The sequence below is a fragment of the Hemicordylus capensis genome, chromosome 3 (assembly GCF_027244095.1).
Source record: "Hemicordylus capensis ecotype Gifberg chromosome 3, rHemCap1.1.pri, whole genome shotgun sequence".
Classification (NCBI taxonomy): domain Eukaryota; kingdom Metazoa; phylum Chordata; class Lepidosauria; order Squamata; family Cordylidae; genus Hemicordylus; species Hemicordylus capensis.
In genome coordinates this window covers 296561473-296589076 of record NC_069659.1, presented here as the reverse complement: position 1 = coordinate 296589076, position 27604 = coordinate 296561473, and the positions used below count along the sequence as shown (strand labels likewise).

Here is a 27604-nt window from a genome sequence, read left to right as displayed (position 1 = left end):
TTCTAGTCTTGCCTCATAAGAAATGTATTCTAGGCCCCCGATCATCTTGGTTGCCCTCTTCTGCACCTTTTCCAGTTCTACAATATCCTTTTTTAGATGTGGTGACCAGAATTGTATGCAGTACTCCCAAGTGTGGCCGCACCATAGTTTTGTATAAGGGCATTATAATATTAGCAGTTTTATTCTCAGTTCCCTTCCTAATGATCCCTAGCATGGAATTGGCCTTTTTCACAGCTGCCACACATTGAGTCGACACTTCAACGAGCTGTCCACCACAACCCTAAGATCTCTCTCCTGGTCAGTCACCGACAGCTCAGATCCCATCAGTGTATACTTGAAGTTGGGGTTTTTCGTCCCAATGTGCATCACCTTACACTTGCCAGCATTGAACCGCATTTGCCACTTTGTCGCCCACTCCCCCAGTTTGGAGAGATCCTTTTGGAGCTCCTCACAATCAGTTTTGGATTTCACTACCCGAAAGAGTTTGGTATCATCTGCAAATTTGGCCACCTCACTACTTACCCCTACTTTTCAATCATTTATTAATAAATTAAAAAGTATTGGTCCCAGTAGAAATCCCTGGGGGACCCTACTTCTTACTTCCCTCCATTGTGAAAACTCTTCATTTATACCTACCTTCTGTTTCCTGTCCTTCAACCAGTTAGCAATCCACACATGTACTTTCCCCCTTATCCCATGACCGCTAAGTTTCCTCAGAAGTCTTTGATGAGGAACCCTGTCAAAAGCTTTTTGGAAGTCCAGGTATACTATGTCAACTGGATCACCTTGATCCACACACTTGTTGACACTCTCAAAGAACTCCAAAAGCTTTGTGAGGCAAGATTTACCTTTGCGGAAGCCATGCTGGTTCACTCCCAGCAGGGCCTGTTCTTCTGTGTGCTTTACAATTTTATCCTTGAGGATGCTTTCCATCAATTTGCCTGGAATGGACATTAAGCTAACTGGCCTGTAATTTCCCAGATCGCCCCTGGATCCCTTTTTGGAAATCGGTGTTACATTGACTACTCTCCAGTCCTCTGGTACAGAGCCCGATTTCAGGGATAAGTGATATATTTTAGCAAGGAGGTTGGCAATTTTAACATTTGAGTTCTTTGAGGACTCTTGGATGGATGCTATCCGGCCCTGGTTATTTGTTAGTTTTCAGTTTTTCAAGACAGTTTAGAACAGGCATCCCCAAACTGCGGCCCTCCAGATGTTGCTGAACTACAACTTCCAGCATACCCAGCCACAAAAAATTGTTTCTAGGGATGCTGGGAGTTCTAGTTCAGCAACATCTGGAGGGCCGCAGTTTGGGGATGCCTGGTTTAGAACATCATCTCTTGTCACTTCTGTCTGACTCAGTTCTTTAGCCTCTATCCCTAAAAAGCCTGTTTCAGGAACAGGTATATGCTCAGTATCTTCTGCCGTGAAGACAGATGCAACAAACTCATTTAGCTTCTCTGCAACCTCCATATCTTCCTTAATAATCCCTTTCACTCCCTCATTGTCTAATGGTCCAACTGACTCCCTGGCAGGTTTCCTGCTTCTGATGTATTTAAAGAAGTTTTTGTTATTCCCCTTGATACTTTTGGCTAAATGTTCCTGAAACTCTCTTTTTGCCTCCCTTATTGTCACCTTGCATTTCTTTTGCCAGAGTTTGTATTCCTTTCTGTTCTCTTCATTTGGACAGGCCTTCCAATTTTGGAAGGAAATCTTCTTCCCTTTTCTGAACCAGCGTTACCACAAAACCTGTTACACAGAACTGGTGTTACCACATCCCACCAGTTCTAAAATAACTGCACTGGCTGCTGATATGTTTCCGGGTGAAATACAAAGTGCTGGTTATTACCTATGAAGGCCTTAATATCTTGGGACTAGGCTATTTAAGAGAGTGCCTCCTTTGTCATGAATCCTCCCGCCTTTGATGATCTTCTGGAGAGCTCCAGTTTAGGAGTGTGCATGGTTCGGTCCGGCACAATTCAAAAGACCGCCGGACCGGTCCGGCGGTCCAGATGGGCGGGGGACTGTTGCTTTAAGCAGGGGTGGTGGTGGTAGTACTTAACCCCCCCCCCACCGCTCTTCCCCCTCCGGCGCTGTGTCATTTGAAAAATCTTCTTGGGGCGGCAGAGTTCCTCTGCTGCCCCTGCCCCCATCGTTGTTTGTAAAGCCTTCAAAGAGACAAGCGCTAGCAGCACGCAAGCGCCCTGCGCAGTGCGCGCACTTGTCTCTGATGCTGCCGCGTGCGCGCCGTGACCGCTAGCATGCTGTTAGCACTCGTCTCTTTGAAGGCTTTACAAATAATGATGGGGGCAGGGGCGGCAGAGGAACTCTGCCGCCCCAAGAAGATTTTTCAAATGACACAGCGCCGGAGTGGGAAGAGCAGCGGGGGTAGTGGTTAAGTACTACCACCCCGCCACTTAAAGCAACAGGTCCCCCCCGTGCCGGACCTGGGGTGCACCAGACCATGCACACCCCTACTCCAGTTACGGTTGCCACCATCTCATTTGATGGCAACTCAGGACCGGGCTTTCTCTGTGGCTGCCCCGGGGCTTTGGAATATGCTCCCTGCTGAAAAAAGAGCATCTCCTTCTCTTGTTTGTTTTCAGGATGAATATGATTAGATAGATAGATAGATAGATAGATAGATAGTCTGATTTTTTGATAAACCAGAGAAGATCCTAATTATGGACCTCCCATCTCATGTCTAGTTATAACTTTCAAGCAGGGGGACCTGGGTTCAGATACCTACCCAAGGCCAAAGTATGCATTACAATAAGTACACCAGTGACCCTTGAATACATGGTTTTGGTTTCCTAAACTGCAGCCTCCGGGGCATCCAGATAGGGAATGTGGCAGGGTAAAGAGTCAAATCCCCTCTTTCTCTACATTAGGGTCCAAGTTGTGATCAGCTCACCCCCACAGCTGTGATGTTGGAAACATAAAACAAGCATGCCAGGACAAATGTCATGCCTAATGTAACGTGTAGTTTGGCCTTCAACCATTAAGCTCACTGGGTTTGGACTGGAGGGAGTTTTAAGCAAGATGATGAGACTTCAGTAGTTTGATAGAGCCATTGTTGCCTATGGTGTAGACGTTCATAGTTAAGTAGACTTTGTCAGTTCTTGAAGCACTGCAAAAACTTCCAAAACCTTTGATGATATTGGGATGAATGTGCATTCCACAGGGCATCAAATTATATTTTTGTTTCAAAGCATCTATTCCCTGAACTCAGGGATGCTTACAATAATATTAAAACATGGTTTAAAACATTCTAATAATAATATAATACTTTGCACTTCTTTAGTGCTTTTTGAGTGTGCAAAGTGCTTCACATGTATTATCTTGATATAATCCTTATAGCAACTGTGTAAGACAAATATTATCATCAACCCCATGTTGCAGCTGAGACCGAGTGGCTTACCTAAACTTGCCTATTGCTTTGTGTAGAAAAGGGCTGCTCAGCTTCAGCCCTCCTGCAGATGTTGGCCTAGAACTCCTGTAATCCCTGGCTATTGGCCACTGTGGCTGGGAATTATGTGAGTTAAAAACAGCTGGTGGGGAGCCTAATTTGAGCAGGCCTGGTATAGAAGAAAGAGCAAACTTGTCTTCCCTAGAGATTTTCAAACAGAGCCTGGATGGCCATGCTGCAGCTGATTCCATTACGGAAGAAGGGGTTGAACCAGAAGACCTACAAGTCTCCCCTAACTTAAAAATGCTATGATTCTATGGCAACCTTGTGAGTTCATGCTAGAGGCAAGATTCAAACCAAGGAATTCCTGATTCATAGGTTATTTTATCTACATGAGATTTTTATTAACTTCATAATATATTTTAGCAATAGAGTGTGCAGGGCATGCTGGAGAGACCCCTGAGCAGGGAGGCTACTCATGAATTGCCGCGGCGCGGAGCTCTAGTGACTGTTGCTGGTGTCTAACTTATGTTTCTTCGCTAGCCTCCGCTAGCCCGATTTTCTCCCATCGTGTGAATATTCTCACTGATTTCTTGATTCAGAAAACAAACCTCGGTGACTCGTAATGCTTATTTTCAGCATAGTGAGTATTATGGCCCCTGAGCTCTTTCCTGGCTCAGAACTGAATCAAGTGGAGAAGCACTCCTCCCTCCCACCCCCATTTACCAAACTTCTTCTGCTCTGGCAACACTCTCTCTTGCTTCCTCCTTCGTGTTGGGTCTGATTTACATTATAATTTGAATCTAAATTTAAAGTTGGTAACCAACATTACTGTGATTGTGTGAACACACACAAGGCTAGCCAGTGCCAGTTTGTGTCTCAGTATGAGTCTCAGTTTTCCATCTTAGCATGGGTTCAAACAATTATGTGAATGTTGGATACCAACTTTAAACCTAGATTCTATTAAGTTAATCAACAAAAAGTGTGTGTGTTTCCCCCTCGGCCGTTTTTCACGCCTATCCCTGCCCCCCCTTGGCCTAGCTTATGATAAGGCCAAAAGTTCTACTTCCAGAATCCTCAGTGTTCCATGCAAATTAGATAATTTACAATTACTGAATCAAGTGACTGTGAAGTTCAGCAACATCACTAATTCTACACAGAAAACCAGGGGGCAGAAGTGGCTGAACTTTTCTTCTGCCTGCCAGCACCGTCAGCCCCACAAACCTTTTCCCCAGCTGTTATTCTAACTGCGCAAAGAGGCACCTTTTTAATGTGGTGATTCTCTTTATTGAGCAGGAAAAGAGCAACTGGCCCTATTCACCCCCAGCACAGTACCTCCAGTGACTGTTGCTGGTGTCTCTAACATGTTTCTTTTTAGATTGTGCTTTTTTTATTGTGATTTTAGATTTGGGGACAGGGGGCCATCTTATTTATTTGTTATTTCTCTCTGTAAACCACTTTGGAAACTTGTTGAAAAGCAATATATAAATTGTTGTTGTTGTTATTCTCCTAGCTGCACTTATTTCTGGTCTCAGAGCCCATCCAGAGAAACGCTACTGTGGGGAGAGGTTGTAGGGGGCAAAACAGCAGGTGGAGGAAGGATTCTTTATCCTCATCTAAAAAAGGACAGTGTAGAACTGGAAAAGGTGCAGAAGAGGACAACCAAGATGATCAGGGGCCTAGAGCACTTTCTTATGAGGCAAGGCTACAACACCTGGAGCTTTTTAGTTTAGAAAAAAGACGACTGTGGGGAGACATGATAGAGGTCTATAAAATCATGCATGGTGTGGAGAAAGTGGACAGAGAGAAATTCTTCTCTCTCTCACACAACACTTGAAACAAGGTTCATCCCATGAAATTGATTGCCAGGAAATCTAGAACCAACAAACGGAAGTACTTTTTCACACAACGCATAATCAACTTGTGGAATTCTCTGCCACAAGATGTGGTGACAGCCAACAACCTGGATGGCTTTAAGAGAGGGTTTGGATAACTTCATGGAGGAGAGGTCTATCATCGGCTACTAGTTGGAGGGCTGTGGGCCACCTCTAGCCTCAAAGGCAGGATGCCTCTGAGTACCAGTTGCAGGGGAGTAACAGCAGGAGAGAGGGCATGCCCTCAACTCCTGTCTGTGGCTTCCAGCAGCATCTGGTGGGCTACTGTGTGAAACAGGATGCTGTACTAGATGGGCCTTGGGCCTGATCCAGCGGGGCTGTTCTTATGTTCTTATGTTTCTCCTCTTCCCCGCCAGTTCTCAGCTTAAAATCCTCCAGTCCACCCTCACTGTCTTGCGACTCTTTGGTGCACCTGTATTTCAATATATGAATATTCCACTGTAACATACAGTTGGACTAGCGGCCATGGCTAATGAAATGAGCACATCCTGAATCTATAACTCATCATCAAGTTTTGGTTGTTTATGTAATACTGTACTGTGCTCAGGTGTATATCCTCCATTTTTGAAACATTTTTACAAGGATGAATCAGTCTGCATTCCTTTATCTTTTCAGTCATGTATAATGGCAAAAGCAGGTTTAAAAGAAAAAGGAGGGGCAAAGACACCCCTTCCAGAAGAATAACTTTCAAACAGGAAGGAATTTAACATCATTTTCAGGCATCCTATAATAATTACCAGCATCCAAGAGTTTTTTATTTACATGAGGGCTGATTATGAACCTTGAGTCTATTTAGATCATCTATTTCATTTTGAAGCACATTCTGATCAGTAGTAAATTATCAGCATTCTTGTCACCTGTGCAGAGCATCACTTTATGTACCAGTGAAGAGGCGATTGACTGTCTGTAAGTAAGTAGCATTGTTCTGTGCACCATTAAATTAAGAAGCTGGCACCACTGCTCACCAGGGACCTAAGGGACAGTGACTTCCAAAGACATGCATGGAGTAGATCATTTAGAAGACTCTGAGGATTAGTCTCTGCAGAACCCTCCCCACATGCTTCAGTGGGCTTTAAAATGAAACACTTTGATGTCTCAGGAGGACCAGACAGGAAATTAACTTGTTTAATGAAGCACAAGTTATATTGCCTTGATTCTGTGTGGACTCCCCAGCAGGGATTCATAAATAAAATGCAGAAGGCAGATTCAGAGATGACGTCAGTGGTTCTCCGGGAGCCTGGCTCTAAGCAATATATTATCCCTTCTGGCACAAATGGTACAAGGAGAGATTCCACTCTCGCCCTTACCAGGTCTAGTTAAATCAGCTAGAAGTAGTATCACATTGATTCTGTAGAATTGTTTGTACTAAAAATACTCCATGATACTTGCTCATGGATCACAGCCTTGCCCTTTCCTCCTCTTAGTTTGTATCCACTGAACAAAAACCCCATCCTCTTTGAACTGGCTTTGGAGTTCAGGTTTTTGGTGTGACTCCCTGCTGCAGATTGCCTCCTTTAAAGTTAATCCAACAGCCATGAGAAAGGAAACAGCCTGCAGCAATGTGCAGAGCAGAATCCTTCCCCTCTCTTGACAAGGGAGGAGAAGATTTGGTTGGTGGTTGATTGAAGTGGCTATTGCAGCCATTTTCAAGGGGGCAATCTACAGCCACAAGCCTCCCCTGCTCTGGACAAGCACTTTGCCAAAAGAAGCCGAGGTGGGGGGTTGCCATGCACAGCACACTGCAGTTTGCCTCCTTTAAAGAAGCACAGGCATGCAGTGCAAACCCTGAAAATTCAGCACATCCTTAATGGTCCCTCCCTTGGTTATCCTTGGTTTCAAGGATAGCATGATGGGAAGGCGAAGGAGATCAAACTATGTTGCATCCACAGTGAGTGAAACCTTCTCTGAATTTGCTTATTCATTTGCAGATGGGTTTGTGTAGCTTCCCTTTGATAAAGAGTCCCCAAGAATGTTAAATTCTAATTAAAAGTAACTAGCCTTTTAAATATTAAAATTTTATTATTTGCAGACTGTTTCCCTTTCATTCCTCTTGCTGCAATAAAGTTCTTCAAACAGCAATTAAATATGGGGAAGCTTTATCACCACGGCAGAGGGAGGGCTGCTTTGCTGTGAAAACTAGCACCATTTTAGGCATCCTTGCTAAGTGGAGATTGTGGTGAGACTCTTGATACATTTTTCCCCTGTTAGGATTTAGGCTGATTGCAACCTCTAGCCTCTTGAAGGGTGGCGGGGACCTATTAGGATGATCCACCCTTGAAGGCTTATGGATCCAGATGGATTTCTAATAGCTCTGGAGGATTTTCCTGCCAAAGGGGCTGATGATCCTTCCAAGGTCCTGGTTGACCTCTGGAATGGGGAAATGTCCAGGGCTATCAATATGATTTTTCTGAAGCATCTTCTTCCCTGCTGCAGAGCTCAGGTGGCTCCGTGGTTTTCTGTGGAGCTGCTGGTGATGAAGCAATGGTGGAGGAAAGCTTGTGATGAAGCTGACCAAACATGGGCTAGAGCCATGATGACAACAAAGAGAAATCACTTCACTGTCATCATTGTGTCTATAGAAAGCTGTCCAGTAAAGCATTTTTGAGTGATGCATGGCTTGTACATCTGGCCCCTCTGGTCATTTTGATGCCTCCATGGCATATTGTGACCAATTTGCAGAGCACTTTGCAGATAAAATCACTCACATCCACTCACACTACTTGGATTATACTTTGACAGTCCAAAATTATGTACCGGCAGCACCTATCTGCCCTGTAAAGACCTGCTCGCTGGTTGCCCAGCAGCAGAGAACCACTCTCTTCAGAGGGGATGGGAGAGCTGCCAGACACAGTCTGACAGGAACAGAGACAGGGCGTAGCCCCAAAATGTTGCCAAAAATCTGCACTGGGAATTCCACAGACGTCAGGATCAGGGGTGAACACAATCATAGTCAGTCCAAACAAACAGGCTCGGTTCCGTGGTCAAGGTTGCTCACGATCAGGGCTGGTCACCATGGATGTTATTTCCAGCACAGATGCAGCTCTCAAGCAGCTCTAAATAGGCTGTGTGCTGAGAGTCCCGCCCATCACTGCAGCTGCGCCTTGTCAGGGAGATGCAGCCAGGTCAGAGCTGGAACACCTGTTCCTTCTGGCCAGCCTTTCTGACCTACGGCGTCCCTCCCTTTGAGCCTGTACTCTGGCCAAACGTTGCTGCCGGGGGTCTGGGACAGGCACCTCAATTTCAGGTGCCTTGGAGGCTTTATCAGGAGGAGAAAGGGAGGGAAGCGGAGGGGCCTGCAAGCCTGTCAGCTCTGGCTCTGCTAAGTCAAGTGGAGTCTCAACCTGCTCCCCCTGCTTTGAGTCTTTATCTGAGGAATCCTCCTTCATGACCCCCATTGGGGTCATCAGATGCCCTGTTTTGGAATCTTTTCAGCTTGTTCATTCTTAAGATGTGGACAGGATCCTTGGCAGTGTGAGAGTATCCATATGCAAGCTTTACCCTTGTCCAGCCTGACTGTAGGCATTCAGGCTGGATGGAGGACTGTGTCCAAAGGCCAATTGAGTCAGAGAGGTATTGAATCTCTCTGTGGTATGGTGTATGATTCCACTGAGCCTGAAGCAGTGGTGGTCCACTCTCTACCGAAGAGACCCTCCCTAGACTTTGAGATTTTGGACAACCATTGACTGGTCTCCAATTTGCCATTCTTGAGCAAGTTGCTTGAGCATGTTGTAGTGACTCACGACCAGAGGCACCTGAATGAAACTTTCTGTCCAGGGATAGGATTTCAATCTGGCTTCTGTCTTGGTTTAGGGACTGAAACTACCTTGGTTGCGCTAGTGGATGCCTTATACCAGGACTGCATTGTGCAGTGGTTCTGCTCCTTCCTGCAGGGTTGGTTCCAGGAAGTAGTGCTGGGGGGAACTGATACCTGGGCCATGGCCCAGTTGTGTCCCATAGGGTTCTACCTTGTCCTCTTTGCTCTTTAACATTTACATTGAACGGTTGTGGGTAGGCATCCAGGAGTTTGGCATTGGTTGTCATTGGTATGCAGATGATAATCAGCTCTTTGTATCTGTGCCTTCGCCAGCTAGAGATGCTGTTGACATCCTAGAGATGCTGTTGACATCCTAAATCAGAGTCTGGAGCTGATAAGGAAATGGATGTGGGCTAACAAGCTGAAATTAAATCCAAGCAAGGATTCTGCTGTACTGACATGAGTGTAGAGCCTTGCTGGGTTCTGCGGAGACGATCCCTGCAGACGATCCCCAGGCTAGCCCTGGGTGGCTGGATCAGCCACCCACATGACTACTGACTCCATCACAGAGTCAGTAGGGGTGGCAGGGATCGGGGGCCGCCCAGCCCCTGGAAGTCCCAGGATGCCCCACGCGAGTGAGTGGAAGTCCCAAGATCTCCCCTGCACGAGACCCCTGAGGCCGGGAGACTTGTTGTAGCCACCTGGTCGGGGGTCTACTTGTGTGGTGCCGCAGCATGGAGTCGTGCTGTGGCAGCACATGCTGAGTGCTCGCGGTGGCACATGATCAGTGCTCACTCCGCTAACCTCATTTTAGGAGAGATGATCCTAGGCGGGCTAGCCGCTGTTGAATCGCCGGGCTCTCCCACGAGCCTGGTGGTTCTCACAATGGAGGGAAACTGGGCTGGGATCCCTTAGCCCAGTTTCTTTCCATTGTGAGAATAACCTCAATGTTTACCAGCCTGTTCTTGATAGGGTTGCACTCCCCTTGAAGGAACTTGGGCATTCTCCTGGATCCAGAGCTAAACCTGGCTACTTGTCAGCAGTGGCCTAGGGGTCAGCAGTGGCCTAGGGGGCTTTTGCAGTGGCCTAGGGGGGGTCAGCAGTGGCTTTTGCAGTGGCCTAGGGGTCAGCTTCAGCAGTGGCCTAGGGTCAGCAGTGGCCCTAGGGGTCAGCAGTGGCTTTTGCAGTGGCCTAGGGGTCAGCTTCAGCAGTGGGCTAGGGGTCAGCAGTGGCCTAGGGGGCTTTTGCTCCGCTTCACCTGGTGTGTCAGTTGTGTCCATTTCAGTCACATCTGAGCATAGTTGTCCATGTTTTCATTACATCTCAACTGGATTACTGTAATATGCTCTATGTGGAGCTGTCCTTGAGGACCCTTTAGAAGCTTCCTTTGGTTCAGAATGCAGCATCAGGGGTCTTGATATGTACAGCACCCTCAGAACATAAGTGCACTGTTTGGACATTCAAGAGAGGGCCTTTTCAGTGGCTGCCCCTGTCCTCTGGAACTCCCTGTTATGGGAGGCCTGATTGACCTTTTCTTGGAGATATTTCAATGGCTGGCCAAGACTTGCTTTTTTTCTATTAACTTTCTGCAATTTTGTTTGGCATTTGCTCTTGTTCTCCCCCTTTTTTGCCCACAACTGTGAAATGGCTTTTTATTGTATTTTATTATTATGTTGAAATTTCTTTTAACTTTTGTTGTTGTAAGCCATCTTGGGTTTCTTTGGGGGGAGGGGAGGGAAGGAGAGGCAGGACATAATTTTTTTAAATAATAAATCAAGAGGAGATATTTTACCTCTGGAATGGATATCACTGTTAAGGTCGGTTGTTTCCCAGATATGATTTCTATAGCTAGACGCTTAAAGTGAGACCTGCTACCAGAACTGCCCCAGAGCGCTGGCTAGACGCTCTGAATATACTTTTGGCTGAACATGGGGAATAGGGATGTGCAAATTGGTTTGGGGGTTCAGATTGGGGGTTCGATGGTTCAGAGTCGAACCGAACCCCACCCTCCACTTCCGTCTGGACCGGGACCAACCCCCCCCCCGACAGTTCATGATTTAATTTTTTTAAAAAAAAATAATTATTATTATTTACCTCTAGCCCCTTTGGGGGGCTTTCTAAAGGCTGTGGGGGGGGGAGTCTGCGAAGGTTCCCCCTCCCCCCGCCAACCTCAGTATTCACTGCCACAGCCCATTTTACCGTAGTTTCTGGCTCATTTGGGCCTCCATAAGAAGGTGCGGTGGCCATTTTGCCTGTCACTGCGCATGCAGAAATGGCCTCTGCAAGGCCATTTGCGCATGCACAGTGGCCATTTTTTAAAAAAATCTTTCATGGATTGATCAGCTTGGCTAAGGTGCTTAACCAAAGTCTGGCTTAAGGCTTGCCATGGGAAGTGCCTGAAAATGGGGAGTCTGAAAAGAGAGAGAGAGAGAGGGCAAGGAGGCTTAGAAGGGCAAGAGGTCCATTTATCTATCCTTCCATGTTAAGTTGGTGCTTTCATTGCACGTTGGCAGAAGTCTCCTTGCAAGGAACAGGCAGGAAGGTGGGGAAGAGAAGTGAGGAGCGAAGAGCTATCGCTCACTTGTATGCGAGTCCGTAGGATAGTGAACCAAACAGATTCCAAGGCCATGTGCTTTGACTAGAGGTATATATACCTTGATACGTGCCCTGAGGCGGTTCCCAGGCCATTCTGTTTATCCAGGGGATGGCAGATTTCATGAAAGAAAAAGAAATCTATTGCCTCTCAAACTTAATCACTCTGAGGGTAGCTTGCCCAATAGGAAGAAGCTATGTAAATGTGATGTACATGGTGAATAGGACTATAGTTGGTCAACTATCTTAAGACCAGGTGTGGAAATACTACGTATCTATAGTTTTTATGGGCTGCTCCACTGAGTCCTTGCCAGTTAATTTGTTAATTCAAAACAGGTTTGGCAAATGTGCCACCTTATCTGCTCTACACCCAAGAGTGCTTCACTGTTATCTCTTTTTAGATGAGGCGATCCCTCCTGTCTTTGAGTTGCCTTTGAAGTAGGGTCTGAATAGTCCAGCATTCCTCTTTAGTGAGCCGTGAGTGCGTCCCAGTCTTGATCTGCCTTGATAGTTTAGACCTGAAGGCACACTGCCAGCATAACCTGTGCCATCGACCTGCTTTGAGCCAGGAGTCCAGTTCTTTTGACTAGGCCAAGTAAAGTGGGTACTAGGATCATGAACCCATGATCCAGTGTAAGTGAGATATTTTGATAGAGGGGTGCTCTCTGTGCTACCCCGAAATATGGCTTGCTAGCAACAGACCAACCAGCGTTTTTCTCTCCATTTGGGTATGGGAAACTATGTTTCTGTTTGTCTTTCACTTGACTTGATAAGAAGAGGAGGAAAGGGATGTAAAATTTATAGGGAAATCATTTCAGGGAATTATTAAATCTACCTTGCCCATGCTTTCCCTACATTAGAGGTGGGGGGACATTCTCCATGGGTTTGTGAGAGGGCATAGGAAGAAAAATGAGAAAATAAATGTTTACATTGAAATCCTCTGCCCAATTGCTTTGGCAAATAATAAGGCCATGCATTTGACTGTTTGTGGGGTGGGGAGGGCGGGTTGAACCTATCTTCCTCCCAGATGATCTGTGATGGCTTCTTCAGCATGCTGTTGCATGCCCACATGATCCACACTGCTCCATGCCCCGTGGATCTATGGAGGCCAAGACTTGTTTTCCTGGCCTTCAGGAATCCCACAATGCACCTTGCAACGAGTGTGGTGCATTGGGGGATTACCCTGGGAGTCAGGCACTCTAATGCAGCACCCCAGACCTGGGGTGAAGGGTGCGCTCGCACCCTTGAACCCAGATTGAAGCGTGGGTCAAAAACGCAGGGTACCAGGAGAAGCAGAGCCAGGATTGGCCTCAATCCCAGCGCTACACACAGGCAGCCCTTCCCAGCACTAACCTGGGTAGGGCTGCTCATGTGCACAGCCTCAATATTTTCAAGGAATGTGGTGGAAATGCCTATATATTAGCAGAGAGAAACTCCAAGCTAGCCTACCCTACTCTATCTTCACTAGCGGCAGGACCCACAGGCATGGGCATCTGCAGGAATTTTTCCAGGGGCAGGGCAAAGTGTGTGTGTGTGTGTGTGTGTGTGTGTGTGTGTGTATACACAAATGCAAACGTATGTATGTATTTACAAATATATTGCCATGAACTGGGGGTGGGGGTTGGGCAACTGCCTCACTTATATGCTGCCTTCTATGCTGCCCACATGCCTTCCCCATGCTATTCCTGAGACAAAGATAGAGAGACAGACTTTACTACCAGCAATAGACCAGCAGATTCCCAAAACAAATATACATGCACAATCTTGGCACTGCCTACAAATAGCCGGATCCTGACCATTACTTACATTCTGGTCAGTGATCCCAGTTCCTACTTTCTGCTCTCTTTCTGTCACTGGCCACCATGCAAAAAGGGTAAGGCAAAGCATTCTAACCTTAGTACCAAACTAAGGCAATACAACTGGCTTGTAATGGACTACAACTGGAGTCCATTACCATCCTTGATTTTTCTTTACAATTTAAGGATAAATTGTGTGCTATTGATGAAAGGAAAAGGGAATCAGCTAAGGGCCTTCAGAGGCAGGTGGGCTGAGAAAAGTGGAGACAGTCTGCTTTACTGTATCTTCACTCTTGGCAACAAGGAAGCAAGCTTCATCTTCTGTGGTTTGCCTGTTAAAATGTCTCTTCCCCCCCTCCCACTTACTTCCCCAGAGTACTGGGAATGGTGCTGGCACTCGTGGGAATAGTACTCTTTTCTGTGACCATTGCCCAAATTGAAGTGTGGCTGCTTCACACAGCCCTAGAATTCTGCATATTTTCTAACCAATCTCCCCTCCCCCAGAAGCATTCTGTGCAACCTGCAATTTTTTTCCCCTTGGGAAATAATCCCCACAGAGCACTTCCAGGGAAAGGGGAGACTGGTGAGGATCACCCTCCTGTAATCGAGCATGTGCTTCAGAAGCAAGCATGCATTCTCTGCATATGTGTTTTTTGGGGGGCTCCACAAGTGCAGTGTTAGTGTAGATGTCGGCCAGAATGTTTTTTGTATGCAACTTCATGCTACTGTACTGAAATGTATTGTTTTATATAATATTCGTTTCCTCCTTCACCCCAATGCCCCTTCCTCTTCCTGCTCCTCTCCTGATGTTTTATTTCTACCACCTCTTTAGAATGCTCTTATTTTCCTTCCCCTGAGTTAATTTTCACTTTTTTTGCACTTCCTATTCCCTCCTTTCTCCATAGCTCCCTCCACAGTTCCCATCATGCACCAGGTAAGTGCCACCATGAGGAGCATCACACTGTCGTGGCCTCAGCCGGAACAGCCCAATGGTATCATCCTGGACTATGAGATCCGTTACTATGAGAAGGTGAGCCGGATCTGCATCCCCGAGATTAGCAGCACTATGGGCTCAAGACCAGCCACCGTAAGCCTGAATGTATTCGAGGGAAGGGAGTTGGGCTGGGCCATTAATAACCTGGGAGTCTGAAACTCTTTGCTGTTTTCCCATGTGTTGTGAAATGTCCAGTATTGGCCTGATTCAAAGCCTAGTTGAAGTCAATGGGGAGGCACCCAGTGATGGAAGTGAAATTTAAGGCAGGCTAGAATGGATATTTTTGAAAGATCTATACCAATTATGCTTGTAGCCCAACCCTGAACACTCTAGTGGGTAAGATGGATTTAGTGGTTGTTTATATCGACCCTCACCATGATTTCAGCTAAATTACATTCTGTGCACTCCAGTACTGATTTATCACTCGGTAGGATTCTTCCTGTTCACCCTACTATGAGAATTTTCCTGCTTTCTCATCCAGTCACCATGGAAGCTTGTTTCTCTACAGGCACAGGAACATAGGAAGCTGCCTTATACTGAGTCAGACCACTGGTCCATCTAGCTCTGAATTGTCTGTATTGACTGGCAGCGCTCTCCAAAGTTTCAGGCAGGAATCTTTCTCAGACCTACCTGAAAATGTCAGAGATTGAACCTGGGACATTCTGAAAGCAAGAAGATGCTCTACCACTGATCTATGACTTCATCCCCCAAAGTGAATCTCTTACAGAAGACAAATTCTTACAGTTCCCTATCTAAATGCAAACCAAGGTGAACCCTGCTCAGCAACAGGGGCAATTCATGCTTACTGCCAAAGCCATCTTTATATCCCTCCAGTGGATTAGCTCTTTCAGATTTCGGTTCCACCTTGCCATAAGGAGCTCATAGGGCACATGTTCCTTGGGAGAGTATTCCTCGGTTTGTAGGAATTTCATTCCATGTCCAATCTCTACAATCTTACTATAGCTCCAAGATCACCCACCGCACATATGTGCCCTTCTAGTCTCTATTACCTGTTGCTTGTCTGAGCCATACAGCAGTGGCAGAGAGACTTCCAGCCTCAAGCTTTGCTGAGCCTTTCATCCAGACTGCTGCAGAAAGTTTGGAAATAATAGTTAACTGACGCCAGGGACTCCCCATTGGTTCCTGCTTGCCTGCTGTGTGTACTTGTTTCATTTCCTCATGTTTTTGAATTGTTGTTGTTTCGAGTGACTAATAGCTTGCTAGGAGTAGCAACCTGCAGACAGAGCTAGCCTTGGAGAAGTATAGTGAGTGCTTTGTGCACTCTGTGCTACTCACCTGAGCCTATAATACCCTAAATATCCTAAAGTTCTTCGTTAAGCCACCAAAATCCTAGAGACGATGTCTGTTTTATTATCTTGTTAGAGTTGGATAGATAGAACCCAGCACAGATCGGCATAGAGAAGGCTAAGAATGAGTTCTGCCCATTAGTCCCTAGGGTACTGTGAACAATAACAAACGCCAGACTGTCAGGAAGCAAGTGTCAACTGCAATGTTACTGTACAGACCTGCTGACCCATATCTGGTATTTTTTATGATTGCCGGTCTACCTAAGCAGATAAGAGAGGCTGGTAGCATCATACCTGTTTGCATTGATGCACTTGTATTGGATCCTTCTGCTTCAATATCTGAATACTCAAGATGATAAGAAATTGTCCAGGAAACACTCACGCATGCACACACAGAGATTTAAAGCTGCAAACAGAACCCTATGCAAATGTTTTTTGGATTCTGGAATGATGCAGTTAATAAAAAAGAATATTATAAATGTATTATTCATTAAAATGACAGAAATATAATAGGCAAGATGTGTTGGCTTCTGCCTTCTTCAGCTGTTCTGATGTTATGGGAAAGGTACAGTAACATCAGAGCAGCTGCAGAAGGTGGAAGCCAAAACTTCTTGCCCATTATATTTGTTATGTTAATCAACTGTGTGTCTGTGTGTATTTTCTTTCCTCTGAGTCTTTCAATTTATATAAACAGTAACAGATGACACAGATGACATACAGAATAAGGAAAGAATCAGATTTGAAACTGCTATATAAGGGACAATGCACTGTAATCTACATAAGGTTTTGATATTCATTGTGATTCAGTGTGATGCAAGCAGAAATTAGACATTGGGGAGTCCTGAATTCAAGCAGAGGTACCATGGTGGCCTTGGGCGATTCCTTGCCTTTCACCTTCAGTTTTCTATCTGTCAAATGAATATCTGGGTATTGAAGCATAAGAAATAGTATATGACAATCTCCAGCCAAAAAAAAATGGATAGAGATGCATTGTTTCTTCAGGCCTCATTGTCATTGAGATAATGAGGCGACTCCCACAATCAGCAAAAATTGGACTAGGGAAGGCTAGCCCAATTTCTCTCGATTGTGTAAGGAGCTGCGTGGCTCCCGGCGGCAAGCTTGCTTAAATCCCTCCCCCTTAAATGAGGTTAGCGGAATGGGGGGCTACAACAAAGCCTCCTGGTGTTGGGGTGCTCTACAGAATGCCCCACGCACCTGCACAGGGCATTCTGGGACTTCCGGGGGCCAGAAGGCCCCCAAACCCCACCACCCCAACTGGCTCTGTGACAGAGCCAGTAAGTGTTTGGGTGGCCAAGCCGGCCGCCCAGGGCAGGCATGCCAGCTCATGTGTGGGGAGAGCGGGTCAAGCCCACACTCCCTGCTGAACTGTTCTTGCGCTTCATACTTCTCGTGTGAAGTGCCACATAGAATAGTGATGGCTCGTGTGCCTATTGCAGACATGATTCTGGCCATGGAACCAGAACCTTTCAGACCATTCCTTCTGAGCTGGGACGAAGAGCAGAGACTAAGAGAAGATTTGATAGGATGTTCAATTATGTTTTAAGTCAGAAGATAACTTTTTAGCAAGGTTTGGAAAATCTCTTTAACAGCCAGGTTGAGGTTTTTTAGTAGGTGGTTCATGCTTCCATTTTCAAGAGAGGTGCTGAAAATATGCTGAAAGGATCTGAGATCCTGGTTAACAAAGCACACACATTAGGAGGCTCTTCTTGGATGTGATGGACCAACATGTCCCAGTCCTCCACATGTGCTGTTCTACCAGCAGATGAAATTTCCCAACTCTGTGTTCCACATCACTGAAGGTGCATCCCTGCAGAGCCTCTTAACACATGCTTTGTTTGTTAGGATGTCAGCCAGGGTTCAGAGATAAAATGATGAAATATTTAGGGCTCAAACACAGGCCCCTAAATCAGCATTTGAGTTCTGATATTGAAATTCAGTTCCAAATGGGCAATTTTGATTATAGTGACTGACGGGATGAAGAAACTTACTCAAAAGTAGTCCCATTGAATTAAAAGGGCATATTAGGCATTGCTTAACTTGTCCTCTTAATTTCATTGGGACTACTTTGAGTAATTTTCCTCATCATGTCACCCAATATTTTCATATATGGTGCACTAGAAGTCAAAGTAATAAAAAAAAGTTTGAGATTGCTGAGAGTGACTATATTTGGGAATAACAGGTTTTCATTCACACGTGCCTGCAAAACTACTCAGCAACATATTACAATGGCTCATGGCTGAATGTGTGAATTTCTCTGAAAAATGATGTAATTGAGGAGGGATGTTAAGCAATATAAAATCTCAGCCCATGGTATTTGATCTGTGATGCCTTTTTTTACATATGGGCGTTAATATTTCTTATCAAGTGATAGAACATGCATATCTGAATTCTCCTATGATTTCTCTTCTGCTGCTCTTTAGCAGAGACAGTAATTTCGCTAAAATAAAAATGTACTGGATATTAAGCTAGTTAATCTACAACTAGAAGTCTTTCTTTTTGTACAATAAATATTCATTTGTCTTTTGTACACAATATTTCATGTCTTCAGGTTGCACTTCTGTTGTAGGGGTGTCATATTTTCTGTATATTATCTGTGCATTGCAATATGTTGTTCCTTTTGCCACATAGCACATCCATAGCTTTTGCTGTGTGGAATGTGGGTGCACACATATCACAGGCTTGCATTTACTTCCTTTTGTGACCTGTGATCTAACACTCTCTCCTATAGGCTTGAATAATTTGGTGAATTCTTATTTTAGTTTTTGTTAAAAAAAAAAAAAAAATCTCCAAAGTCTATGTTTGTGTGTGCACGTGCGCGTACACACAGCCTATTCACATGGCCAGAGGCTAGGCTGGTGGGGGAGAAGACTGCACTGAACTTACCTTCCCCCCAGATGATCTCTGTGCTCTTCCAGCTGCCTCTGCCGTGCGGCTTAGCCACGCATAAGAGTGGCACACCCAGGAGCACTTTAAACCTCATGCCTTTCACCTCGGCTAAGAGCTGGGCATAGGAGTAGGGCTAGGCTGGGCAGGAGCACCAGGATCCGCATGATCAGCCTAACCTAGGCTGGACTTAGGGTTGCCACATTCTGGCTTTCCAAATCTGGTTACCTAATTTGCATATTATGTAAACTGGCCTGGAAATAATTTTTGAGCAGAATAGCGACTGTACGTTTCGCTCCATAACTCCGCTTCTATAAGGGCTAGAGCAGGCATCCCCAAACTGCGGCCCTCCAGATGTTGCTGAACTACAACTCCCAGCATCCCTAGACACAATTTTTTGTGGCTGGGTATGCTGGAAGTTGTAGTTCAGCAACATCTGGAGGGCCGCAGTTTGGGGATGCCTGGGCTAGAGCTTAGCTTTTTAAAATATTATTATTATTATTATTATTATTATTATTATTATTATTATTATTGAAAACTGAAATCTGGGTGGGCTAAGCAATCTGGGTGAGAAGCTTAATGCATGTGAAACCCAGAATTTCGGGGGGCATGGCAACTCTAGCTGAACTGCCCTAGCCTGGGTTAGGCTGCTCATGAGAAACTAGAATGCCAGCACACACTAGAACACCAGCACAAACATACCCATCCAGGTTTTGGAGGAGAAGTGCTGTGGTGCACAGAAGCAGGCCTATCCCCTCACTACTGTTTTTCCCCATTTTGTGAAGCTTTAGTTTATTTCACTTTTTTTAAAAAAACAAAACTATTCTTTGGAGACTGGGAGCTTCTTGTTGCAGGTCAAGCTGAAGTCTGTTTAGTCAGAAGTAAGCCCCACCAAAAGGGGCCTTACCTCGTAGGAATGTGCACAAAACCGGTTTGCCCAGTTCGGTTCGAATTTGAACCAGGTGCAAACCAGGAGGGGGTGGTTGGATCTTTTGCTCGAACTTGGATCTTTTGCTCGAACCGCCCCCCCGTGTTTGGTTCAAATTCGAACTCGTTCGAACCTCCAAAAGTCGGTGTGGTGGTAGCTGGCACCCATGGCTATTTGCCACGCAAACCCCAAAGCAATCTGACACTTGTACGATTTTTTACCCTCTGTGCACTACACCACCACTCACTCTGGACCACTCCAGCACCCCACAAGTGGCTTCAAGGTTTTTCTCCATAGGGAAGAATGGCGGTTTCAGCAGCCCCATAACTGCACTTGGGGGGTGCTGGGGCAGCCCAGAGCGAGGGTGTCAACCACCCCCATGGGTTGCTAACCCATGGGGTACTGGGTTTTGTTGTTTATGAGGTGTTCTGAGTGTAGACTTGTTAGCATATAAGACCTTCAATGACAAACCATGAATCCACTCTCATTTGCTAACCTTAAAGACACATAAACTTCAAAAATCACTTAAAAATCAGCCCTTTGCCCAATTCCTTTCAAATAATTCTGATAGCTTCCTTGCTCCCTTGGGCACTACCACCCACCACAGTCTGCTCTAGGCCACTCCTTTGCCCCCGATGTGAAGCTATACATTTACTGACACCTCCATTCTTCTTTATGGAGAAAAACCTTAAAGACGTGTAAACTTCAAAAAACTTCAAACCCCTTGGGCACTACCACCCACCACACTCCACTCTAGGACACCCTCCCCCCCCAAACATGAAGCTATACATTTGCTGCAATCCTTATTATTCCCTGTGAGGAATTCAACAATACTTTAAAAATTCACCAATAATCGGAGGAGTGTCTGATTGCCTTGGGGTTTTGTGGGTGGTAGGCACCCCTGGGTGCCTACCACCCACCCCACTTTTGTGCCCCCTAGATGCTCCACAATAGGGGATAATGGGCTGGTTCAGGTCCCATTATACCCTATGAGAAAAATAATTAAAAATATTTCAAATATTCATTAAAAAATCGTAGGGGTGTCCGATTACTTCAGGGTTTGGGTAGTTGTTGGCACCCATGGGTGCTCCACAATAGGCAATAATGGGCTGGTTCGAGTCCCATTATACCCTATGAGAGAAAAATAAAAATAAAATTCAAAAATTCATTAAAAAATCTACGAGTGCCTAATTGCTTTGGGGTTTGGGTGGTAGGTACCCATGGGTGCCAGCTACCACCCCACCCACTTTTGGAGGTTCAAATCAAACCACTCCCAGTCTGGTTCGAATTCGAACCTGCACCTCAAACCTGATGTCTGGTTTGGTTTGAATTCAAACCATTTAACCACTCCAGTTCGAATTTGAACCGGTTTGAGTTCGAACCGGTTTGCACATCCCTAATACCTTGAACAATTGCAGCCAATCCTTTCTGTGTGTGAGTGCTCATTTGCTCACATTTCTTTTAAAAAAAACAAGCAAACAACAGGACTCTTGTCACTTTTATTTATTTATCTGTCGTATTTATATGCTGCCTGATATGTGCATCTCTAGGTGCTGTACACAGTTTAAAACACAACTAATATAAAAGAGTAAAAACAAAACAATTCCATGGAATAAAACATTTTAAACAATAAAAACAATCAAACAGTTTAAAATTAATTTCAATTAAAAGCCTGAGTAAACAGGTGAGTTTTGAGGGTCTTCCTAAGAGCAAACAGAGGAAGAGATGCTCTTATTTTGACAGGTAGCATATTCCAAAGTCCCAGGGCAGCCACAGAGAAGGTCCCAGAGATAAATAGAAGGCTCTTTTATGAGGATTGTATATCATTGTTATTGAAAATGGATCTATGGGAGATCATACATAGGTCATAATGTGGCTGAGGTGCTCTTTGGTTATGCATAAAGACCCTCATTCCATTAGCTCTTGCTGAAAAATGCAACATCCTTGTGAAGCTGATTAGAAGATTCAAAAAGCATATGATCAGTTACCGCCATCATTCTACTGCATCCCATGCACCATGCCAAATGGGAAACTTGCCAAATGTTGTCGCCTGCACGATCCATCGCCCTGTTGAGGAGTAACCCAAGTATGTAGCTGAATGTTGCTCTAGGTTGCTACTCTACTTTACTCGCTAGCATACAGTAGTTATTCTGGAAATGCTGTAGGTTGTTTCTTCCCTTTCATTAATACCTTTCTTTTATATGCTTTTCCCCAAAGGACCACAGCGAGTACAACTCCTCCATGGCCAAAAGCCAGACCAACACAGCACGAATTGATGGGCTGAGGCCAGGGATGGTGTACGTGGTACAGGTGCGGGCCCGGACTGTGGCTGGCTATGGGAAATACAGTGGGAAAATGTGCTTCCAAACCCTGACGGATGGTGAGTATAAGAAGGGTGGAGAGAAATGGAGGAGAGGGGAGGGAGGGAAAGAGGTTGCACTCTTCATCAAATCTCAAGCAGTAATTGGATTAAATCAACTTGTCTCTTCAAACCCCTTGCCTCCCAGTGGGGCAGCCTGGTGAGAGCCAGGTGATTTACAGAGATGTTTGATTAATTGCCAGCTGGAGTACTAATCTGGTTGAAAACTCTTGTCTCTGTTTTTGCCCTGACCATGTAAGAGATTTTTTTTTTTAAATTGTTTTGCTTCCTGCATATGAATAGGCTGTCAGCATTTGCAAGCACATTAGGAAGACACAAGAATAGCCAGTGCTTGAATGGTGAGGGGCTTGGGAGATAGGGGGCTCTTATTGCAGTCCATTAGCCCTGATTCTCCCAATTTCCGCCACATCATGCCCCTCATAGCCTTTTTAAAACAAAAAACTGAGGGAGGAAACACAGAATGCAGGGGGGCCAGGCCGCTCTCTAGGTCAAGCACTGAGGATAGACTTTGTAGATCAGAGTCATGGTCCATCAGTCCAATATTCTGGTTCTCAGCTGTGGCCAATAGGGGATGTTACATAGGATTTGTACACAAGTGTAATGTAGCATGACATTCCTAGTTGTTCGCTTCCCGCATCTGAAAAACTATATTTTGGAAGTTTAGAAAGACACTGAATATGAAAGCCATTTTTGCTAACGTCATTTGATTGTCTATAAGGAGTAGATACTACTTAGAGTTTTGAATGTTAACTTGCACTTATCCTATCAGAAATGTGCTTTTAATACATAAGGCAAGGACTTTATGAGAGCATTGGATTAACTAAACACATGTCTTGCATTAGAAATGGTTCGGTTAATTATTTTACCTACATATTGTGAGAAACTGGGGAAGAGAATGAGCTCCAAGGTCCTGTAATGTCATCTGCTGGGTTAGAATTCGCATTTAAGGTTTGTCATAATAGGTTTAAGGTTTGTCATAATAGATCGTTGCTTCCAATTAATTCATCGGGATTTAAACACCTATAAATATAGTCTTCACAACTGTGTCGCATATTGCATTTTGACGGACTAAAAGCAATACACAGCCATTAACTTGCTCTGATTAATGTGTTGACAGACATGCAACATAAGATATATACACTGATATAAAAGAAGTCTACATGAGTCAGTGAGCCAACTATTGATCAAGGTTCACTGCTGCTTATACACATCCTTAAAAGGCTCATCTGTCTCTAACAATATGTCAAGCAGTCCTACATCTAAGTGTTACCTTCTACAACTAGTATAAACATCAACAAGGTTCAATATTAAATGCGAATAATTTGGTTTCCCAGAACCTGATCATCATTGCCAAAAAGAATCTGCCTTGGTTGATTACAAGTGACCGTTTCCTTTTGCGGGTTCATCACTCACAGTTTCACCCATTCACGGGCAACTTCCTTGTAGACCAATTTAATTATCTGGGGTAGTTTTGGTTATTTGCGGGATTCCCCACTTGGGAAGCTCCTTTAACTACTTCCAAACTAAATTGGTCTGTTTGGAGCAGCCCATACATCAACTGAGATGTGACATGCAGACTGCTCTAGGAGGTTTTAAGTGTAAATATCCAATCTCACGCTGCTTCTCAGCTGGTGATTTAAATGTTAAACCCCCAGGAGAAGCCTGCATACTTTTCAGCTGGTGCAGGGGCTGCTTCGAGTGACAAAGTTTAAATATCCAACTCTGCACACTACCTGAGAAGCAGCATGAGGCTGGGTATTTAAACTCTAGCCCCACCCTCACCCCCCGAGCATTTCACATGTAGCTTCTCAGAAACATAACCTGAGGAGCAACATAGCCCATGTTTTGGGTTTCGTTTAGTATTTGAATATAATAGATTTAACACTCATGGAATTTTAGAAGAATGTTACCTCCATGGAACTTTCTTGGAACGTTACATCCGTGATACTCTGGGTTCTCCTATATATCTTGTAGAATTGTTCAAAGTTTCTAGCTCAGCTTTGGTGAAGAGAAAAAAGTGAGAGGCCTCTGGATGACATGGAAGCAAGTGGGATGGACAGCCATCCTGTTTCTAATGCTCCTCCACTCCCATCCCACCCCAGAGTCTATTTAGACAAGTATACATTCTGCTACCTCTGTTACCACACATCTGTTGCAATATGTGATAAAAACCCAATGTGTGGGTTTGCCAGTGTGCGGCAAAAACTGTTGCAACATGTTGCAAAACCCTCTTAATCACTTAATAGAATAATGCAGATGATGAAGCTACCCCAGGGGTGAAAGAGCTCCTGAAGTAGTTTGATTTGGCTAACTGCTGTATAGCTATTGGGAGCCTGGTGAGAAACATGAAGTAAAAAATTGATAGAGAGAGCTGTTATTCAGCATCCTTAATCAAAGTTGGTTTGAGTCACACAACCTATTGGATTTTTTTTTATTTTATTTTTTTTTAACATGTTGATTATTTTTCTTCCTGGTCTGAATACTGAACTAACTGAACAGATAGGTCTGCCATGCAACCCAGGTTTCTTAGCTTTTAAAATAACTTTTAATTTGAAATGTAATTCTCATTGTGGCAACTTGTTTACTTAATTTGGTTGATTTTATTCATTTTATTTTACATTGTATCTGTTTTATTGTTGTGAGCCGCTCCGAGCATGAGTGTACTGGAGGGGTGGGGTATAAATATTTTAAATAAATAAATAAATACCATGTGGCTGACTGTTTTTGCGTGCAAGAAAGTTGCCATCCTCATGATGGGTGCACGTTTCTTAGAATACGAATGAAACCCAACAGATCCAATAATTCAATGAATGCAAAAAGGAATGAAATATATTAACCTTGACTTTGTTAGGTTAAAGACCTGGAACGCCAGGTCCTGATCCTTGTGCTCCACACAACCAGGTCTACCCAGATAGGGCTATGCTAGCCCAAGTGGACCTGGTCATGTAAACGACCTTACTTTCTACTAAGTGGCAACTAGGTACAAGGACTCTGTCCTACGCAGCAGCTGTAGAATGGGGTAGGGGGGAAAGCCCTCATACCCAGCTGCAACTTAGCAAGTAATGAGCCCATTCTTGCCATTGCAGAGAAAGGGCTCAAGGGAGAGCAGAGAGGAAGCCTTAAAAAGCTTACCTCCCTGAAGATGACCTTCGGCACCTTGCTGAGCAGGCAGATTGCCCACCCAGACGATTGCTGGCTTCTGCTGGCAGCAGAGATGTTTGGGGGCCAAGAGGCCCCAGGAACTCCCATAATGCACTGCACGAGTGCATAATGCACTGACGCCAGCTGGGAGCCCCACAGTCTCCCATAATGCCCCACACAAGTGCATAATGCACCGATGCCAGCCGGGAGCCCTGCAGTCATCTGCCAGCCCCGCAAGCATCCTCACAGGTAATCAAAAATCAGAAGCACGCACAGCTCCCAAAACTAGGTAGGGCAGTTGTCCTACCCAGTTAATGATCCCGCAGGTTGCCTTACTCTCTAGTCAAAATTTAGTTTTGCTATCTTCATTTTTAATCACTCTGGTGGCTTCCTTCATGGATCACTCTAACTAGGACTCTATTTCAAAGCCTAACAAAGTCTATTTTTCTACAAAAATCCTCTGTCTCGTATCAAAGGGTTTTAATTTAATAAGGAAATAGGGGGCATGTACACACACCATATGACTGAATAGATGACTTTTTTAAAAAGAAATGAATTTCCCTTATACTTACAATTAGACAGGGAAGGAGAACTCTGTCTGAAATATAAGCAGCTAATTGAAATTTAACAAGAACGGATATTGTATATTACTGAATAATAATTGATTGTTAGATGATAATTTTCTCAGGATTTAAGCATCAGGTAGGAGATAAAGCAGAGTACCAGTAATTAGCTGCAAAAAAGAATAAGAAAATTAAAAGGAAGTGTGAAATATTCCTCTTTGAATGAATTTATTTTAAACCTGTGGTGTGTGTGTGGCTTGTAGATATTACTCACAGAATTATCAGAAAATGAGAACAATAATGTTAATAACATTAATTTGCTAACTGATGTTGTCTCCAGGCCCATTGTGGCAGGAAACATATACAGAGAAAGTATGTCATTTATTTGAACAGCTTATTGAGAAAGCCAGAAGGTGGGTGGCAAAGGATATTATTTCCCATCATCATAACTGGGGCTAGATCTGACTTCAGGGGTGGGGGGGAAATTCAATATGCTCAAGTCTCTCAGAAATGAGGAAGACTTTATCTCTGCCCTGGTTCAGATGTAGTGACAAACTGGTTTGTTGCTCAGATGTGAGCTAGCTTAAGTCTCGGGTTTGTGCTTTCTATCCGCCCTTTTATGTATGAGTGGAGGAGACTGAAAGCTTTTATTTATTTATTTATTTAACATATTTTTATACTGCCCGAAACAAATGTCTCTGGGTGGTTTGCAATAAAAACAGTACAAATTGAAGCAGAATTAAAACAGTTTGCAATTTAGCACTATGTTAAAACTGCTGAAAACTATTAAAAACCATAAAACGAATTCATGGCTTGTAACACACCACATTTTCCTATTTTGTCCTCAGTTAGTTAACAAGCCAGATATCAAACTGTAATAGGAAACTGTGCTTCATAATGAAAGCCACGTGAAGCCACTCCAAGGTTTCAAAAGGTGTTTCCCAGCTTTGTCTGGCGATTCCAGGGATTGAACCTGGAACTTTCGACATGCAAAGCAGATGCTCTTCACTGAACTTGAGGCCTTCTCTTGGTCGTCCTTATGCTCCACTCTGTCTATTGGGCATAACAAATGACACAGGACTGCTATTGATAATGGGGCATTCCCCAGTGAAATTGTCCCCCTCCATAATGTGTTGTATAATGTACCCTGTATTCAGAGGTGGCCGGTGAGGGTGGCACCAGGCAGGGTGGTGAGAGGTACCTTGAAAAGTCATTACCACTGATACTGCTCGTACCTGGCATCCATCACAAGCAGCCCCGCCTACAGTTCTCATCTGGGGCTCATCTACCCCCAGCGCATTGTGACATCACAACATTAACATTTCTTTGCTGCTGCCACCATGGATCTTGCTAAACTGCCAAGTTACTTATAGGACCTTAGATCCCCTCTTGTGTAGGCAGGGCAGATTCTGTTTTTTGAAGCCAGTACGGTGTTGTGGTTGGAGTACTGGGTTTGGACCAGGAACATCTGAGTTAAAATCCCTGCTCAACCATGGAACTTGGAGGTGGTCTTGAGCAAATTCCTCTCTCTCAGCCTAGCCTGCCTCATAGGTTTTAGGATAAAAGGTGGCAACCTGTACATGCAGGAGGGAGGGTGAGATACAAATGTGGCAAATGGAGATTTGCTATTAGCAATTAGAGCTGGTGTGAATGAAGATTACAGAACTCTTTTCTTTTCCAGATGACTACAAGTCAGAACTGAGAGAGCAGCTGCCATTGATTGCTGGGTCTGCAGCAGCAGGGGTCGTCTTTATTGTCTCCTTGGTGGCTATTTCAATTGTTTGCAGCAGGTACTATTTGCCACATTATGCATTTAGCATTCCCTTTTCATTCCAAAGACTGAGTGTTCCTGGAGGAGACTACAGATGCGTCTACACAAATCTACTGCATGGTAGTGCTGGCTGAATTTAATTCAGAAAACATCCTGTGAATCAGTGTAGG

General features: G+C 44.6%; 1 protein-coding gene across 7 annotated transcripts in view; it reads left to right on the top strand.

Moving 5' to 3' along the window:
- EPHB1 (EPH receptor B1) overlaps window positions 1-27604 on the top strand; it is a 482626-nt gene that overhangs the window by 378702 nt on the left and 76320 nt on the right. For 5 of the 7 annotated variants that reach the window (XM_053307811.1, XM_053307809.1, XM_053307814.1 and 2 more), the window contains exons 6-8: window positions 14352-14533; window positions 21797-21959; window positions 27345-27453. In XM_053307811.1, coding sequence (XP_053163786.1) covers window positions 14352-14533; window positions 21797-21959; window positions 27345-27453 — 454 coding nt within the window. The remainder of the gene's footprint in view (window positions 1-14351; window positions 14534-21796; window positions 21960-27344; window positions 27454-27604) is intronic. The other 2 variants (XM_053307812.1, XM_053307810.1) reach the window with 1 other exon arrangement.